Here is a 19,959-nt window from a genome sequence, read left to right on the forward strand (position 1 = left end):
TGTTCTCAAAATGTGGTATTTAGATTCAAAAACTATCATTCTGGCCTGGTTTGACAGACTTTGATGGCAATTGAAATAACATGTGTTTTGTTCTTTTTTCCCCTCTTCTCCAGCTAGATCTTACAGGGGCTCAGGATACTGAGCTCTAGGTAAATCCAGCAGTGGAACTAATTCTGTTTCTCCATGGAGCCATCCCACAGCCAGGATACCACACAGACTTTAGTCTCCCAGTCTATAGTAATCCATGTTAGCTTCATACTCTCCAGAGTCCCCTGGTTTCCAGAGAATGGAAAACAGACTCCCTCATACTGTAATACAGTCCTGTAAAGGGGCAATCTTCCACAATCCTCCATAGCCAATCTGGTCTTGGGAAATGTTCCCTTCTTTGTCTCCACTGTTTATCCTACTTCCCCAGCAGGATAGGTTCAATATATAGGGTAGTATAGAACATGAGTCTCTTGTGGTTCTTGGACAATGTCCAACCTAATTAACCTGTATCTACCTCAGCACATAGTTATTGTTATTATTATGGTATTTGTTAAGCACTTACTTTGTGCCAGGTAATGTACTATGTGCTGGGATGGATACAAGCAACTCAGGTTGGACCCAATCCCTGTCCCACATGGGGTTCACAGTCTCAATCCCCATTTTACAGATGAGGTAACTGGGGCCCAGAGAAGTGAAGTGACTTACACAAGGTCACACACAGCAGACAAGTGGTGGAGCTGGGATTAGAACCCATGATCTTCTGATTCCCAGGCCCGTGCCCTATCCACTAGGCCATGCTCCTTCCCACTTAGTACAGTGCCTGGTACATAGTAAGCGCATAATGAATACCATTAAAAAAGCAAATGTGTAGCCCAAGATGATTTCCCTAGGGTGGACACCCCCACAGAAATAGTCTCTGGGTGATTTAGGTATAGCTAGTAATCACTGTAAGAGTACATGAAAAGTATGGCTATATATCCTGCTGATCTTGTTTATGTCACTAGGGTTTATCAACCCATACTTTAATTCCTACTTTTGTTTCTTTGTGATCTTAGATTGAATCATTTCTTGCATTTAATTAGAACTTCTTCCAAAATAAATTTTGCATTATTGCCTTTGTCATTTATCAATCTAAACATAATCTAAATATAAGGATGTTTTATGTATCTATTACTTACCTTTCCAAAATGCTTATTTTTCTTGAAATGATATTGAACTTTGGAGACTGAACATTTCTACTTGCAAATATTGCATCATTTTTAAAAGAAGAATTTCCTTTTATCAATCATTTTAAACCTCAGCCCAGTTTAAAAAAAACAAACACTTCAAAATGGTTCTTTCCAGATATTTTAGTTTTGTTTCTTGTGTGATATTTCCTTTAACATTTATCAATCTAAACTGTTTCTAAAGGTGTTTTATATACCTATGAAGGATCTTTCCAAAATACATTTTTTAAAATAATGTACTTTACAGAGTTTGAATATTCCTATTTACAAATGATGCATCATTTTTAATAGAAGAATTTCCTTTATCAATAAAGTCATTAAAGCATAGTAAAAAACCCCCAAACACTTCAGAATGGTTCTTTCCAGATTATTTTTACTTTTTTCTCTTGTTTGGTATTGTTGTGCTATATATGGAATATATCATACCCAATTACTGTTTATAGACAAATATGAATGAGAAGACTACAATATTTCTAAGAGGGATGAGTGTGTTCTTTGAATTAGAACTAATTTGCAAGTTAAGCATTTTATACTCTAAACCAAGAAAAGAAATATACACTCATATTGCTTCATTGTTTATTTATTCACAGTTGGCTGTAATTGCTTATGATGATGGAGATCCTGTAATGTCCAGCACTGCCCTTGTGAAAGTTGTAGTTTTACAGCCATCAGAAATTCCACTCTTCACCCAGGAGGAATACAGGTATTATTTTATCCAGTTGATCTGAAGAAAAGTCATTCTTTAAACTATCTATTCTCGCAGGATGAGGATCAATAAAGCTGGCCTCTGAGCATAGCAGGTTCAGTGATTTGAGCCTCACAGAATCACTTGTCTAGTGATAGTGGGAATCATCTGAAACACACATAATCAATATAAAGCTTTCATAATATAAATTTCCTGTTATGATCAGATTTTTGACGATGGTATGGGCAGAGCATTGCAAAATATATCTACAAAAGGAAAGTGTAAGGAGCTTTTATTATACATAAATTATTTGTAACTCTTTTGAAAGAAGGCATCATGTCTTGTAATTTTATTCTACTCTTCCAGGTGCCTAATACAGTGCTGTACACAAAGTAGGTATACTGTGATTGACTGTCTGTTGTGTTGCAGTACAATATAGTGAAGCAGCAGGACCTAGTGGATAGAGCACAGGCCTGGAAGTCAGAAGGATCTGGGTTCTAGTCCCAGCTCTGCCACCTGTCTGCTGAGTGACCTTGGGCAAATCACTTCCCTTCTCTATGCCTCAGTTCCCTCATCTGCAAAATGGGATTAAAACTGTGGGACATGGACTGTGTCCAACCTGATTACACTGTATTTACCCTAATGCTTAAAACAGTGCCTGACACACAGTAAGCACTTAACAAATGTCACATATATATATATATATATATATATATATATATTTATTTGGATTGAAAATATTTCATACTACCTGGTTACATAAAATAGGATAAATCATTCCAAATTTTTTCTGCGACAGGTTTCCTGCTGCAAAAGATGCAACTAGTCATTAGGTTTATCCATAGGAGAAGGATAAAAATAGAGGACTTTTCTGAAGATATGAATTTACATAGTAGACTTTTTTACATAGGGTTTGGTGATAAGTATTGTTTATATTTGTAATCTAGACCTTCGAAATGGATGGTTTCTTGGTTCCTGTCATTATTTTCCACCTCATCCAGCAAAGTATTTTACTTTAGCAAAATCTAATCCAAGTAAGACGATTAGTAGAGGTGACTAAAACATTATTTTGTGCCTGATCAGACAATGTCTTGGAAGACATCTTCATTTCCCTAAATTGAAAAGGTGTAAATTGGAATATTCAGACTAAAAACTGGCTACAGTTCTAATGATTGAAAAAATATTTGGAAAGATTTCTCAGTACCCTATTCTTACTGTTAATGCCTAAGGCTTTTGTTCTTAGCTTCAGATATTACCATGGAGAGTTTCAGAGGGCTGTGTTTTTATAGAATAAGTTAAAAATCACGTAATTCAGTGCTCAAGTGAGCAAAGCAAAGCTTTTACGATAAACTATAATGGGGGGTAAAACAAAACACTAGAATTAAATAAGTGAGCCACAAAATGAAACAGATTTGCATGCAAAGCTATATAATGCAAAAATTGTATATTCCTTTGAAAGATGACTTTTTTATTTTTAAATTATATTTGTTAAGAGCTTAGTATGTGCCAGGCACCACTGTGAACACTGGGATAGATATATACTATGTAGGTACCTCCTTGTCCCACATAGGAGTCACAGTCTTAATCCCCATTTTACAGATGAGGTAAGTGAGGGACAGAGAAGTTAAGTGGCTTACCCAAGGTCACACAGCAGATAAGTGTGCTCTGCACATAATAAGTGCTCAATATTATAAGACTAAATAAATGAAGTTGACTGAGCTGGAATTAGAACCCAAATCCTCTGATGTCCAGGCCCTTGCCTTTACCAATAGGTGATGCTGTTTCTCTAATTTCAAAGTTAATTGTTATTATTTTTATATTTTCAGGTTGTGTCTTCTAGATAGTAAAGAAATGCTTTAGGAGAAAATGAACCTGTTGATAAGGGTAGAGGTAGCAGTATTATAGTGTACCTTTAGTGGTCTCAGTGTCCAGTCTTCCAAACAGTCACAAGTAATAAACAACAGTACAAAGTAATAGTAACAAGCACTTACTATTTGCCAATGCTGGGATAGATAAAAGCTAATCAAGTTGGACACACTCCCTGTCCCACATGGGGCTCACAGTCTTAACCCCCATTTTACAGATGAGGTAACTGAGCCACAGGGAAGTTAATTGAACTGCCCAAGGTCACACAGCAGACAAGTGGTGGAGCAGGGATTAGAACACAGGTCTTTCTGATTTTCAGGCCTATCTACTAGGCCAAGCTGTTGCACTGTAACCTTTAGTGGATATTATCTGGGTTTAAGAGATACAGGAAATCTTCAAATGCAGATTTTTGAGTTGAGATGGATAGCACTTACAATATTTCTAAACCTTTCAACTTTACAACACATCAGTTTTCATTAGGTTAACTTTAGGTATGGGCTTTGGGAGTGCCAGGAAAATTAGGGCAATTTAAAATCTGTGATGGAGAGGAAGAGGAGAAAATTTAGTAAGCTGGGGTTGGAGAGATTGAAGTTAGGTTCTATAGAGAGTAGGGGTTACCTGATTGCCAAATCACTCAGCCATGTCTGCTGTGTGACCTAGGGCAGGTAATTTAACCTTTTCTGGGCCTCAGTGGATGGTGAGCCCCATGTGGGACAGGAAATTTGTTCAGTCTGATTATACTTTATAAATACTACTGCTTAGTACAATGTTTGGCACATAATAAGCACTTGTGGGCAGGGAATGTGTCTGTTTATTGTTATAATGTGCTCTCCCAAGCACTTATTACAGTGCTTTGAACAGAGTAAGCAATTCATAAATACAATTGAATGAATTAATAAATACCATAATTATTATTGTTACTGTCAATTGGAGTCACCTATAATAGTCGAGGATTAAAAATGACTATTCTTTTGTGTAAATATTCCCAACTCAGTATAAATTCCCAACTCAGTATACAACCCCATCAGGTTGTACCAAATCTCTTAGGAAAGGAACTGGATTTTGACTAGACCATGATCTAAAAATTGTATCTCCTCCAACAAATTAATCTCTCATTTTCCCTGTTCACTTTCCTTCTACATCCCTTGTGCATTTGCCCTTAAGCACTTTAATATCTGTCTGTCTATCTATCTATCTATCTATCTATCTATCTATCTATATATCTATATCTATCTATCTAGATATATCTCAAATGGTATTTGATAAGTACTTATTATGTGTCAAACAGTAAGCTCTGGGGTAGGTACACCATTCTAGCCCCAGCCCCACAGCACAGTACATACCCTTATACTCTGAAATTTCCCCTATCTGTAATTGATAGTGTAAACTCCTTGTGGTAAAGGATTGTGTCTACCAACTCTATTGTGTTGTGCTCTCCCATGCACTAAATACAGTGTTCTGCACAAGTAAATGCTTCATAAATTCCACTGACTGATGGTCTGTAGCCCACAAGGGGTTTACAGTAAAAAACAGGGAAGAGAAAAAGACAGAAAACTTAACCAAGTTTTCAAAGAAACAGACTTAAAATAGCAGTTGAAAAGCATCAAAAGAAAGATGTAATCTGTATGACCTGTATGATCTATCATATTTATTGAGCACTTACTGCGTGCAGAGCTGAAATTAGTGCTTGGGAGAGTATGGTGTAACAGTACAACAGACACCTTCTCTGTCCCAGTGAGTCTACAGACTAGAGGGGAAAACAGATATTAATACAGATAGCTATACTATGGATATGTGCAACAGGTCTGGGTTAGAGGGGGCCACCCTGGGAGTCAGAGGACCTGGGTTCTAATCCCAGCTCCATCACTTGTCTGCTGTGTGACCTTGGACAAGTCATTTAACTTTTTTTTTCTGTTACCTCATCTGTAAAATGGAGATTAAGACTGAGCCTCATGTGGGACAGTGACCAACCCATTTTTCAGAGGAGCATGGCTTAGTGGAAAGAGCACCAGCTTGGGAGTCAGAGGACATGGGTTCTAATCCCGGCTCGCCACTTATCTGCTGTGTGATCTTAGGCACACCACTTAACTTCTCTGTGCTTCAGTTACCTCATCTGTAAAATGGCGATTAAGACTGTGAGCCCCCCATGGGCAACCTGATTATCCTGTATCTACCCCACTGCTTGGAACAGAGCTTGGTAAATAGTAACAAATACCATTAGAATTATTATTAATAAAGGGAACAAATTAGGGCAATGAATATGGGAGTGAAAAAAATGAGGAAGCAGCATGGAGTAGATAGAGCACAGAGGGTCATAGGTTCTAATTCCAGCTCTGCCACTTGTCTGCTGGGTGACCTTAGGCAAGTCACTTCATTTCTCTGTGCCTCAGTTACCTCATCTGTAAAATGGTGAATAAGACTGTGAGCCCTATCCGGTAACAGTGACCGTGTTCAACCTGATATGCTTGTATCCACCCTAGCTCTTAGTACAGTGCCTGGCACATAGTAAGTGCTTAACAAATGCCATTTATTATTATTATTATTATTAGGACTTAATCAGGGATGGCCTTTTGGAGTAGATGTGCCTTCAATAAGGCTTTGAAAGTGGGGAGAGTAATTGTTGGATGTGAAGCAGGAGAGTGTGCAATTATTGGTTTTCAAATTGCCCAAAACATGTTCCAAACATTGAGAATGTAAAGTTTTCTAGCTGCCCTTCTCACCTGCAGGAGGGGCAGATATACCTTGAGCTTTGGGTCATGAGGGAAGAGAACTACCCCCTCATGGACACTGACAACTTGATGATGAGGAACTCAGGGCTATGTGAAATCCAGTCTCTGCCCATTTAATCTCCTGTGTCTGTGTGATGGAATGGAGGAAGTGGGACGGGGGACTGAAGGAAAGCACTTCCATTGTTCTTTTCCTATAATCTGCATGCATTTCCTCCAACTTTTTCAGATAACAGTGACTGCTTCAATTATCTGCCCAAACAGAATTAATTTCCTTAAATTCCAGTAGCTTCTTTGGAAACAGCTTAATGTGGCATTTTATTTAAAAGTGAAGTTTCTGTTCAATTTTAAAGTATTTTATACACTGCATATGCTACATTCAAATTCCCAGTTTATTTTTATTTTTTTAATTAGTGTTCCTTGACACAGTTGTAAATCCCATAACATCCAAAATAGAAATGCAAAACTCACAGGTTCAATTTTATTTTTCAAAGAGCATTTCTTCTGTTTTCATCCTGAGTGTTGATCCATATGTTGATGTGAGTCATTCCAGGCATGGAAGATATTTCAGTGGCTCTAACATTCTTAGAATTTAAATGAGAATAAGCCCATTCTAGTACTATCACACAGTCCATTACCAAGGATCTGCATGAAACGGTGCTTTCTTGCTTTGAAAGTATAATTGTCCAGAGATTCTGATCATGCAGTAGTGATAAAATATTTGACTCGGTTTTGGAGGTAGGCACTTGATGTGCCATTGAAAACGCTAACCACAGGGCTGAATCTAAGTCCTCAGCTTTGCTTTCATATTATTGATTGATCCTGGTAGATAGTGCCTATTATTGGATAGAGGGAGACCATGATATGGACAGAGCAGATAATGGAGAAGGTAAAAGAAAAGAGGCATTGCTGCCAATGATTTTGCCCCAAACAGTGCTGCAAGACCAATTAGACATCTCCAAAATGTATTGAAGACAGAGAGATCAGAAATTATGAATTCCAAATGGAAGTGTTTCTTCATCACAGAATTATTAAGGGATCATTTTCTGCAAGCAACAGAAGAAAATGAAGGATAAAAATACTTTTTATATGAAAAATAATTAGTACTATGATCCTCAGACAACTAGAAAATCTTTGCTAGCAATGAATAACTGAATAAGCAATGTTAACTGAAAGTAGAATTTCCTGACTTAACTGTTGTCAGAAGGGAGTAAAAGCAGGTGTTCAAAGTTTTCATTAGTTATAAAATCCTTAGTGAGCACTAGGACACAATGCTTCACTTCAGGTATAATGATTCTGTGGTCATATAGCCATGTGTACATCACCTCTCTACCCCAAAATGCCAACGCTTGTCAAACATATTCTTCTGTGTTGTGAACTAGAATGGATAGGGCCACAGAATTCTTCAGTGATGAATAACAATCCTGATGCTGGTAGCAGTTTGCATGAATTTAATTTCTTCTGCTTTAAAGTCAGATCACTACTAGCCCTTATTTCTAAGCTTGATAAATCTCATCAGAAGTTTGGATAAGCCTCCATTTTGTCACAGTGAGATATCAATGTGCTTGATACATTTCTTGTTTTGCTGAAAGTGTTTTTTTTTTATTTGCAGTCACTTGAACTATTCTTAATGTGGCATTTCAAATGGCCCAAAAACATATTCCAAAAATTGTAAATGGAAAGGTTTCTATCTTCCCTTCCCTTCTGCAGGAAGAGCTGAAACACCCTGAGCTTTGAGACAAGAGGGAGGGAACTGCTCCCTCATGGAACTGAGAGTGTAATGAGCAGCAATATTCCTCATTTTGCCAAAACAAAGTCTTTGAAAGAAAACTCAAATAACTTTTTTTTTAATCAGACTCAAGTTCTATAGCTGCATATAAGAACCTTGCATTGGCCAGATAGCCCACTTCCAGAACCAGCTGAAAATGCTTGGCAACAAACTAGAAATGTCAGCAAACTTGTTTCCACAAACACTTGCTAAAGGGCCAGCTTCTGGCCCATTCAGAAGTCACTTTTAGTTTTGGTATGAGGCACCAGTGATTGAAGAGCTGTGTTTCAGAACAGAAGCACAAAACCTGTGGGTAGCACAACTCTGATGTTTAGGATACAATAGATAACAAAACCTCAAAATTACAGAGTGGTTGGCAAAGGCAGCATTGGGATGGGGCTTCCCCCAACCTTCTTCTTTTGTGTATTCATTCAGTTCCTACCATACAGTACTAAGTGCTTGGGAAAGGTCTGGCTCTACCCTAATTAAATTTTGACTGTGTAGAAATGGATATGGAGTAGCAGTTCAGTGTTTATTTATAAATCTGAGTTATCCTTTTGAACCTATCCCTGTTTCAGCATGTAAATAGGTTGTATGAAAATGTAAAATGTGTATGTAAAATATGTAAAATGTGATTAAATAACCCACTGCATTAACCAAGTGAAATGTCCTTCATTTGAGTATGTGATCAAGGAAAAGGTTTGAATAAGCTTTTCCAAGAACAAAAATTTCAAAAGGTATCTGATCTTCATGCAAAATTTGAATGATTCTCAGATAATTTTTGCATTTTTATGATATTCTAATACTTTCAGCTTTGTAGTTTAAGGACAATTAATTACTGAAGCCTTTTCCCCCCTGTGAAATCTAATAGTAATGATTTTAAAAATAACCCCCACAATGAGATTTATTAATTGAAAATCAGCTTTCTGAATAGCATCAGATAGAGCTAGTAAATACATTTACTATTTTGTGTTGTGCTTTCCTGGGGCTCTTTTACTGAGATAGGAAACTAAAATCCATTATTCCTTTCTTAGCAGTGGAACAATTTATATTTTGAGCTACTGGTAATTGATTGTAGAACAGGAAAATCCTCCAGACATTTTCATTCTCTAGTCTTAAAAATACAATGAAACATCTAAACCAGAAGATGACAAACAATGATCTGTGCTCTAATGTTTACCAAAAATGAAATTTAGGTTTTAAGCTAAGATTTGATGATAGATAACTAATAGTTTACTTGACTTAGATGAATGACAATATAGACATAAGCAACACTACTTTTACCTCTCTTCCCATATTTATCAGTGTAGTCTCATGGAAAGAACACGAGTCTGGGAGTCAGGGAACTTGGGTTCTAATTCTGGGTCTATCAGTTGCCTGCTGGGGACTTTGGGCAAGTTACTTTAACTTCTCTGGGCTTTGTTTTTCTCATCTGTAAAATTAGGGTAAAGTATCTGTTTTCACTCCCTTATGGGACAGGGATTTTGTCTGATGTGAGTGTATTGTAATGACTTCAGTCTTTAATACACACTACCTTGCTTAACTAAGCACTTAAGTGCTTAACTAATGAATAATTATTATTTAATGAAGTTATATGTGTCTTCCATTTTTCAGTTTAAAAACATGGTGTGTCTTTGATTTATGGTCTACCCAATGAGTGGACTTCAAAAAGTCCCAAGCAAGGCCACTCACTTCTGAGGGTGATGCCCTTGTGATCCGTTAGCTCTGGGGGCCACGCCACTCACTGTCTTAATGCCCATAGTGTTAGCCTTGAGCAGCAGCAATGGGACCACTGCATATTAGTATTAACATTTATTAGGTACTTTATCTACACAGAGCACTGTGTTAAGGTCTGAGAAAGAATACACAGTTGGGAATTAGTCAAGGTGCCTCTCCCTTGGGCTCACAATCTAAACCATTCCTTGTGGTCAGAGACAGGTGAAAAGATCTTTCATAAGATATATAGATCTGGAGCCTCATGTGGGACAGGGATTGTGTCTGGCCTGATTAACTTTTAACTACCCCAGGACTTAGAATAGTGCTTGTCACATAGCATCTAACAAGCAGTCAGACATAAGGGAGTCAAGAAAATGGTCTCAAATTAAGTCATCAAGAACAGCAGCATATATATATATATATATATATATATATATATATATATATATATATATATGTATGTATATACGTATACACGGTGTAGTGGACAAAGCAGCATGGTGTAGTAGATAGAGCACAGTCCTTGGAGTCAGAGGACATGGATTCTAATCCCGGCTCTGCCACTTGTATGCTGTGTGACCTTGGGCAAATCACTTCACTTCTCTGGTGCTCAGGTGGGGATTAAGACTGTGAGCCCATATGTGGGACAGGGACTGTGTCCAACCCAATTTACTTGTATTCACTTAGTACAGTGCCTGGCACATAATAAGCCTTTAACAAATACCACTATTGTTGTTTTATATATATATATATATATATATATATATATATATATATATATATATATATATTTAGGATACAGTTGTGACATTTGCAAACAAATATGTATTCCTTTAGATGATACTAACTGGCTCAGAAGCACCATTCATATTTTATGGCTAAGAGGTTAAAGGTGTTAAAATCCTTTGATTTGGGAGGAGTAGGGAGACTCTGATCAACACCAGATAATAATGTTGGTATTTGTTAAGTGCTTACTATGTGCAGAGCACTGTTCTAAGTGCTGGGGCAGATACAAGGTCATCTGGTTGTCCCACATGAGGCTCACAGTCTTCATCCCCATTTTGCAGATGAGGTCACTGAGACACAGAGAAGTTAGGTGAGTTGCCCATAGTCACACAGCTGACACATGGCAGAGCTGGGATTCGAACCCATGACCTCTGACTCCCAAGCCCGGGCTCTTTCCACTGAGCCATGCTGCTTCTCTATGGATATGGAGATATGGAGATGCAGCAAGGCCTAATAGAAAGAATATGGGCTTGAGAGGAAGAGCACGTAGGTTCTAACCCTGGCTCCAACAGTTGACTGCTGTGTGACCTTGGATAAGTCACATGCCTCTTCTGTGTCTCAGTTACCTCATCTGTAAAATGGCAGTTACATTAATAACAGCCACAGGTGGTCATGGACTGTCCAACCTGCTTAATGCCATTAAAACAAATGAGTAACCCTAAGAGGAATAAAAGAAAACTGTAAATTTTGCAAGGTCCAATAAAAAAATTTGTAAGTATTTTGAAGAGCTGTGAGTACATATACTTATTATAAAAATGCAAGTTATGGCAAAATCAAAAAGAATGGAAAAGAACATTTAAGTGAAGAATTTAGATTTTTAAACCACATACACAGATTGATTTTCCCCCTCTAGTCTCTAAGCTACTTTTCATTCATTCATTCAATAGTATTTATTAAGCACTTACTGTGTGAAGGAGATGGAAGTGGTCCACAATGGCAAAGACAGTGGAAAGGTCTAGAAATATTAGGATGGAGTGAAGGCCTTCAGATTTGGTGAGAAGGTCATTAGTTACTTTAGAGACTCTTGTTTCCATAGAGTGAAGGTGGCAGTAATCAGATGCAGAGGGTCAAAGAGAAAATTGAAGGAGAGGATGTGGAGACAGTAGTTGTAAACAACTTCCTCCAAGAGTTTGGAGAGGAATGGTAGACGGGAGATGGGGCAATAACTGGAGAAAGCCATGGGATCAGAGAATGATGTTTTATAGTAAGTGACATGTAAGCATATTTGGAAGCAGTGGGAAGAAGCCATTAGAAAGTGAATGGTTGAAATTGTCAGACAAGGAGGGAAAAAGGGAGGGGGCAGATGTTTTAACAAGGTTGAAGGGATGGGGTCAGAATTAAAGGTGGAAGGGTAGATTTTGAGAGGAGAGAGATCTCTTCTTGAGATACTTCTTTGAATATTGGGAGAGTTGAAGAGGGAGGAGGAGGATTGGGGAACTGTTGAGGAACAAAGGAGATTTTGGGAGATAATAATAATAATAATGTTGGTATTTGTTAAGCGCTTACTATGTGCAGAGCACTGTTCTAAGCGCTGGGGTAGACACAGGGCAATCAGGTTGTCCCACGTGCGCCTCACAGTCTTAATCCCCATTTTACAGATGGGGGAACTGAGGCACGGAGAGGTTAAGTGACTTGCCCACAGTCACACAGCTGACAAGTGGCAGAGCTGGGATTCGAACTCATGAGCCCTGACTCCAAAGCCCATGTTCTTTCCACTGAGCCACGCTGCTCCATCACCTATGCCTGATGGTTTCATTTTCATTAATAAAGAATGTGAGCAGGTCATTAGAGGAAAGAGATGGCGGGGAGACATTTGGTTTGAGGAGGGAGATCCACCTGTATATTCCATTGATTGATACCTTTCTAAGGAAGTTATCTCAATCCTCTGTATTGGGGGGAATCTTTTCAATTTTTTATAAGGACTTTTATAATTAACTCTAAGGTGTAATATGACACCCTTTAAATTTGTGTTCTCTTCAATCTCCTGCTTAATTGAAACTAGCAATGAAAGGGGATTTAATTTTGCAACAACACTGAAGTTTTTAAGATAGTTTCAGAAGAGGCCTTATAGTTCAAGATGTTTTCAAATGTGTAACAATGTTATGAAATTTAATAGAATCTAATGAAAATTGTAAGTCTTGAGATCAGTGTTTCACTTTCATTATATGCTCCCTAGTACCCAGGACAGTGCCCTTTGTAGTATAGGCACCCCATTATATTGAATGAATAAACACAATTCATTGGACTTAAACACTGAGAATAAAAATACCAGGAAACCTAGACATCTTTTTTTTGAGGGGTTGATTGAAATTTTGTAGCCATTCATAATTGTCTAAATTGAAATTTTGAGCAGAACAGTGTTTACCCATTTTCCTTCAAAGTGAATGGAAAAAATGATAATACTTGAGGAGAGTATTTTCACCTTTAAAATTGAAGTTATACAGTTGTTTTTTTAATTAAGCATTGGCCTTGAACTGGATTTCTTAGATTGAAAGATCCTCTATCAGTCTGTAAACTCCTTGTGTTCACTCAGTCAATGGCACTTATTGAGCATTTAACTATGTACAGAGCACTTACTGCACTTGGGAGAGTACACAGCCAATATCATCTACTTTTACCATATACTACCAAGTTCCTAGTAAAGTTCACTACACACAATAGGTACTAAGTAAATACCAATGGTAATTCTATGCAAGGCACTGTCCGAGGCAACTTGGAGGGTACATTGAAAATATCAATGGTTATGGTTGATCTTGAAAAGGAAACTTCTCTTTTAAAGGTCCTGGAGGAAAATAAGGTAAACAAACATTAAGAAAATCTGTGGAGTAAGAACCTTGTCATAGTCTTTATTACTTGAAGTAAGAGAAAACTATTTCTCATTGCATGGCATTTTGTCATGAGCCCCCGCTCCATACCAACAAGGACTCCCTGAATCAGGGTAGCCTCAGTGACCGTAGAGTTCAAACATCACCTCTGATCACCAACATCACTGTGAAAAGTTTTTTACTTAGTTTTACTAATGTGCAAGAGAGTGACACATACACACCCTCATTTACTTCACTCCACCAAGGGTCCAATATCAGTCTGTGGTCAAAGGAGCCCATTCTGCCAATGCTGCTTCTTTCTACTTCTAGGTGCTGCTCTGTTGCTACATCTGCTGCACTCAGCATGTTTCCTTCTTGCTTTTCTGCATGCTTCTGTTCCTCTGTGTACCTCTGTGCTGCCTCCAGGTGTCCCTTGCAATTCAAAATGAGCTCCTTAGGCATTGCAGCTGGCAATTATTGATGGTCCAGACCCATTACGGTTAGAACAGGGAGAAAAGGTCACGTCTCCCTTCATGCTCCTCCCCTACAGGCCAGCAGTAAATCACCTGTCTTAGATTGAGCCCAGTAGTGGCTTTTGCAAAGTCTCTTCCTTGTTGTTGTTCAGAGGATTGCAGTCAGTCCCTAAAAAGGTGCTTATTGTGGGCTCACCACACATTTATGTCAGTTTTTGTTGGCTTTTTGGTTTGGTTTTTTTTTTTTTTTGAGATGTAGCAGCTACCCTGAAATGCTCTTTGGAAGGCCAAATGACTTGACTTTGATTAGCATATTTTGGACATATAATCAGAAGGACTAATTCTCTGAAGAAGACAATGTTAGTAAAAGTCCAGGGAAAATATGGAAGAGGCAGACCAGCAGCTAGATGGATAGAAACCATAGCAACAATAAACAACCTTTAGCAAGGTTACAGCTTATTGTAGAAGACATGACATTCTGGAAAAAATATATCTACAGAGTTGCTATGAATTGGAAATGACTCAACAGCACTTGATAATAAGAATAAGCAGCTACTTTACATCCACAGGTTCAGTGGTTTCTGCAAATACTTTCAGCTATGTAAGGGTTAGGGAAGGAAGTACAAGTAAAAATATTAAATCAGGTATCTGAAGTTCCATGGTCTATAAAATGAAAAAAAAAAATTGAGGGCACATAGAGAAGGATTGAGCCTTTCATAGCCTGATGTTTATAACTATAGAACTTAATTTGTAGTTTGGGGACATTAGCTTTTCTTATGGCATGTTTTAAGTTTATTGGTAAGAAGTGAATCAGAGTAATTCAGAGAAAAGTTAATAAGGAGATGTAGTGGCTGGAGTTAAATACATTTTAAGCATTTGCTAACAAATATGGTTTTAAATGTTTTTAATAGGATGTACAACCTGAAATTGCTTTTAAAATTGTATCAATATTTCTTTTTCCCAAATCAATTATTTTAATGTACATTGGGAAAAGCAAAAATGTGTATTTTTTCAGACTTTATTTCATTTTTTTGGAATGAAATATGATTTCCAAAATTAATGTGCATTTTGTTTCAGGGCTCACTGCTTTGTTACATATTCCACCAAAATATAAAGCAATCAATAAGATAATTATTTAAAGGGTATAACTTTACCTTGAATATTACAATTATCCATTGAAAAAGTATAATCTTTTTTGTGCTCCTATTGTTAACTAATAGACAAGTATGTTAACTTTTAAGTTTGATTCCACTGCCTCCATAGCCTTTTTTTCACTATGTGTTCAAATGGTGTTAGTATATATCCATTAATTCAATATTAGAAATTTTTTTACTCCTACATTTCACTTCATTTTATTGGACTGTTGGGGAAAATTTCTGTGGATGAAAATTGGGCTTGCTCTTCCAAGTGTGTTTGTGTTTAAAGCCAGTAAAACTGTTTTCACTATTAGAAGTACATCAAATGTCAAAGGACAGCTTTATATGTCCATGCTGTAGAATGGTATGTAGAATGGATTTTTAATTACTACCCCAACGTATGAAGAGGATATCATCATCAGTAACTAATATATAGCATAAATTAACCCAGGAGATCATATACTTTACATGTTAATGTGTCTCTGAATGGAAGACAAGGCAGGTGTAAATGGTGTAGTGAGGCATACTGGTTATAACAATTCATATGTTCACAATTTAGTTCAATTACTTAAAATCATATGTTATTTTCCATCTAAATAAAATTAAGACTCCAGAAATTATAAAGTTTCTGTACAAAAGCAGAGCCTCTCCATGGTGTGTCTTTCTAGGTAGGAAAATTATTTAGAGTAGAAATTTTATTGCCTCAAAATAATTTACCTTAATGAGTCTTAATTGGTGAAACATTTTCTGACTTGCATTTCTATCAGCCAGCAACAGTTTTGAAACTAAGTGGCTTCCTTACTTTCTCTACCCTGTACACCTCCTGTTTTCTCTGCTCAAAAATCCTTTGAAAAGTTGCACATTAATTTTGCCTATGAAAACCTGGTTTACAGTTTTACATGCTTTAATTTTAGAGTGGCCTACAAGCCAAGGAAAGAGTTAATTGTTGTGTATCTCCTCTAAGGGATAACATTACCCAGTTCCTATGGTTAAATGCAAAACTACTTACATTAAATTTGCAAACAACAACAAAAAAAATGTTTTTGTCTATTTGTGCAGACCTCCTCCAGTAAGCGAAAGTGCTGTCAGAGGAACTGTAGTGGGTGTTATCGTTGCTGCTGCCATGAATCAAACAGTTGTGTATTCTATTGTTACAGGAAATGAAGAGGGTAAGTAAATTCAAAGACCCTTCCCAATATGGTGGGAAGTCACAGTAGCCAATCAAGTAGCCTGGATAGATCCCCTGCATTGTTGCTGATCTGTCTCATCTGGTTTCTGAGAGTCTGCTAAGAATTTGAGACCACCTTCAGTCTCCTAAACACAGGGGGCCAAACACTTTAATCTTAGAGGGCACATGTAGTTTCAGGTTAGATGATAGTTACAGGGGCCCCTATACCATAGGACTCCATATATGGCCTAGAATGCTCACTGCGATCCCTGTGCTAGGGATTTACTGACCAAAATAGGGACATGTGCCAGCCACAGTCCCTGAATTGGAGAAGGGGCACAGTAAAATTGTAGCTCCATCCTCTTAACAAAAAGGTAAAGACAGAATGTAAGCTTATTGTGGTCAGGGAAGTTAAAGTGACTTGTCCAAGGTCACCCGGTCACCTGAGTCAGGACTAGAATACAAGTCTGTTATATTGTTGTGTTGTATTACCCCAAGTGCTTAGTCCAGTGTCCTGCACACAGTAAGCACTCAATAAATATGATTGATTAACTGATGTAGTTAGAACATGCAAGGCATGCAGCTCAGGACCAAACAGAAATCTAAAAACATAGCCATAAAGTAGTTCAATAAAAGGATTAGTTATTCAGTTATAACATTTGATCATTGTTCTTACTTCATTTGGAACAAGGGAGCACACATATGCCTGTCCAATCTTGTCATACTGAACGTGCCCACTATGACTTAGAATATGCTTAGTATGGTGTCTAGTGCTCGAGAAGTAGCGTGGATCAGTGGAAAGAGCACGGGCTTTGGAGTCAGAGGTCATGAGTTCTAATCCCAGCTCTGCCACTTGTCAGCTGTGTGACTGTGGGCAAGTCACTTAACTTCTCTGGGCCTCAGTTACCTCATCTGTAAAATGAGGATTAAGACTGTGAGCCCCATGTGGGACAACCTGATTCCCCTGTGTCTACCCCAGTGCTTAGAACAGTGCTCTGCACATAGTAAGCGCTTAACAAATACCAACATTATTATTATTATTATTAGCGCTCAGTAACTTCTCAGTAAATACCAATGCTTGATTGATACCTTCCAGTGCTTTCAATAATCACTGCCTTGTTTTCTTATATGGTGTCATACCACACCTTAAAATATATGTCATGCTACGAGAAGCAGCATGGCTCAGTGGAAAGAGCCCAGGCTTGGGAGTCTGAGGTCATGGATTCTAATCCCAGCTCTGCCACTTGCCTACTTGCCACTTGACTTTGGGCAAGTCACTTAACTTCTCTGTGCCTCAGTTACCTCATATGTAAAATGGGAATTAAGACTGTGAGCCCCACGTGGGGTGACCTGATAACCTTGTATCTCCCCCAGTGTTTAGAACAGTGCTTGGCACATAGTAATCATTTAACAAATATCATTGTTATTATTATTATTATTATTAGGAGAAAAGAGTTTACTGTGGGTTCAGAAATTGTGAATGTGTACAAGGGATATAGAGCAGGAACTGGAGTGATTGCCTTGGCAAGGAAGTAGCCAGTCACCCCATAGTCAGGGAATTGTGCAGTTTCACAGGTAAGCAAGAGAGAAACAGAGTGACCTAGTGGATAGAGAAGCAGCATAGCTTAGTGGAAGGAGCATGGGCTTGAGAGTCAGAGGTTGTGGGTTGCAATCCCGGCTCCTCCGTTTATCAGCTGTGTGACTTTGGGTAAGTCACTTCACTTCTCTGAGCCTCAGTTACCTCATCTATAAAATGGGTATTAAGACTGTGAACCCCATGTGGGACAAGCTGATTACCTAGTATCTACCTCAGCACTTAGAACAGTGCTTGGCATATAATCAGCGCTTAACAAATACCGTTATTATTATTATTGTTATTATAGAGCATGGGTCTAAGAGTCAGAAAGACATGGGTTCTGATCCTCTCTCGACCATTTGTCTGCTTGTGATCGTGGGCGAGTCACTGACCTTCTCTGTGCTTCAAATACCTCATCTGTAAAATGAGGATTAAGACATGTGGGAAGAGACTGTGTCCAACTTAATTAGCTTGTATCTACCCCAGTACTTAATATAGTGCCTGGCATACAATAAGAACTTAAGAAATATTCCCAACCACCATCATCTTTATATCAGCAGCCAAAAAAGATGGCTGTTAATAGTATCCTGTTTTAGTTCCCTGTTAGTAGATATTATAGGGAAGCCTCCAATACCACAGTGCAGGCAAGTTATATTTCTTTTCAGGTATATGCTATGTTATATCACCCTGTTTTTACTGTATGCCTTTATAATATTCTTCACACTTTCACTCCATGGTACACTTTGAGAAACTGTGTGACTTAGAGGAATAGATAAGAGCACAGGCCTGGGAGTTAGGGGACCTGGATTCCAATCCAGGATCTGCCAATTGCTTGTTGTATGACCTCAGCCATGTCACCTAACTTTTTGTGACTCATTTTCCTCAACCAAATAAAGTGGATTCAAACTAATTAAACTGTGAGGCCATGTGGGAAAGGGACTGTGTCCTGCCTGATTGTTGTATCTATTCCAGTGCTTAGAACAGTGCTTGAAATATAGTAAGCACTTAACATAAAAGCAATAATAATGATACAATTCATAACTATGAAGAATCCTTTGTTTCTTTTCCTTAGTACTGGGTTTTTTTTGATTTTGCTAAGTGCTTACTGTGCTTCAGGCACTACTAATGTTGAGGTAGATACAAAGTAATCAGGTTGAACACAGTCTGTGTCTCACATATAGCTCACAGTCTTAATCACTATTTTACAGATGAGGTAACTGAGGCGCAAAATAGTTAATTGACTTGTCCAAGGTCATCCGGTCACCTGAGCCAGGACATAGAATACAAATCCTTCTGACTCCCAGGCCTGTCTCTATCCACTAGGTACATTGCTTCTCAAATTTCTTTAATTGTTTTTGAATTTGCATTAATGAACATCATGCTATGAATACTTTTTCAGAAAGAGGAATCATAATTTCTGTATTTCACATATAATCAATCAGTGGTATTTATTGAGTGCTTATTATGTTCAAAACACTGTACTAAGTGCTTGGGAAAGTCCAGTACCACAGAATTAGCAGATACATTCCCTACCTCTAATCAACTTACAGTCTACAGTGTAGGTGTAAGAACATTTTAATCATTTTTGTCAATATTCTTTCTGTCTGTGGGGGGCCTCTTTCCTAAGGTAAAAAACTGCAAGTGAGGTTTCAATAGCTGATATCTTGTCCAAAAGGAATAAATGATATTAATGGTGAATTTAAAGTCAGTTTTTTAAAGATATGGATTATTTCTCTAGTTTAAGAATTAGCTTGTGACCAAATACTTCTTGGAAAAAAAAATGTTCAATATGTTTATTACTATCACTGCACACTACCCTCAAGACAGACTTGAAGCCATTTACACAATGAGCCAAAATTGAGCTGTGTAGTTATGTTTACCAGTTCACAAACACTTTTTGCTAGTCTGCCTTCCTTGTTAGTTACACAAACTGTTCTACAAAATTAGCACAATTAAATAAAGCAGCTGCATTTAACTCTTTAATGCCACAGGATTTACTGTAGACACAATAATTTCCTAGGACTCCAAAATGCAGCAATTC

The 19,959-nt window shown here is 37.8% G+C and overlaps 1 protein-coding gene and 1 long non-coding RNA gene across 2 annotated transcripts in view; one reads left to right on the plus strand and one right to left on the minus strand.

Annotated features, from left to right (window-relative positions):
* PCDH15 (protocadherin related 15) overlaps window positions 1-19,959 on the plus strand; it is a 913,479-nt gene that overhangs the window by 741,775 nt on the left and 151,745 nt on the right. The window contains exons 24-25 of the mRNA XM_029061331.2: window positions 1,805-1,917; window positions 16,234-16,343. Of these exons, the coding sequence (XP_028917164.1) occupies window positions 1,805-1,917; window positions 16,234-16,343 (223 nt within the window). The remainder of the gene's footprint in view (window positions 1-1,804; window positions 1,918-16,233; window positions 16,344-19,959) is intronic.
* Window positions 1,777-19,959, minus strand: part of LOC114810259 — a 54,226-nt gene continuing 36,043 nt past the window's right edge. The window contains exon 4 of the long non-coding RNA XR_003757978.1: window positions 1,777-2,067. This is a non-coding gene — a long non-coding RNA (uncharacterized LOC114810259). The remainder of the gene's footprint in view (window positions 2,068-19,959) is intronic.

This window comes from Ornithorhynchus anatinus, chromosome 3 (assembly GCF_004115215.2).
Source record: "Ornithorhynchus anatinus isolate Pmale09 chromosome 3, mOrnAna1.pri.v4, whole genome shotgun sequence".
In the NCBI taxonomy this organism is placed as follows: Eukaryota; Metazoa; Chordata; class Mammalia; order Monotremata; family Ornithorhynchidae; genus Ornithorhynchus; species Ornithorhynchus anatinus.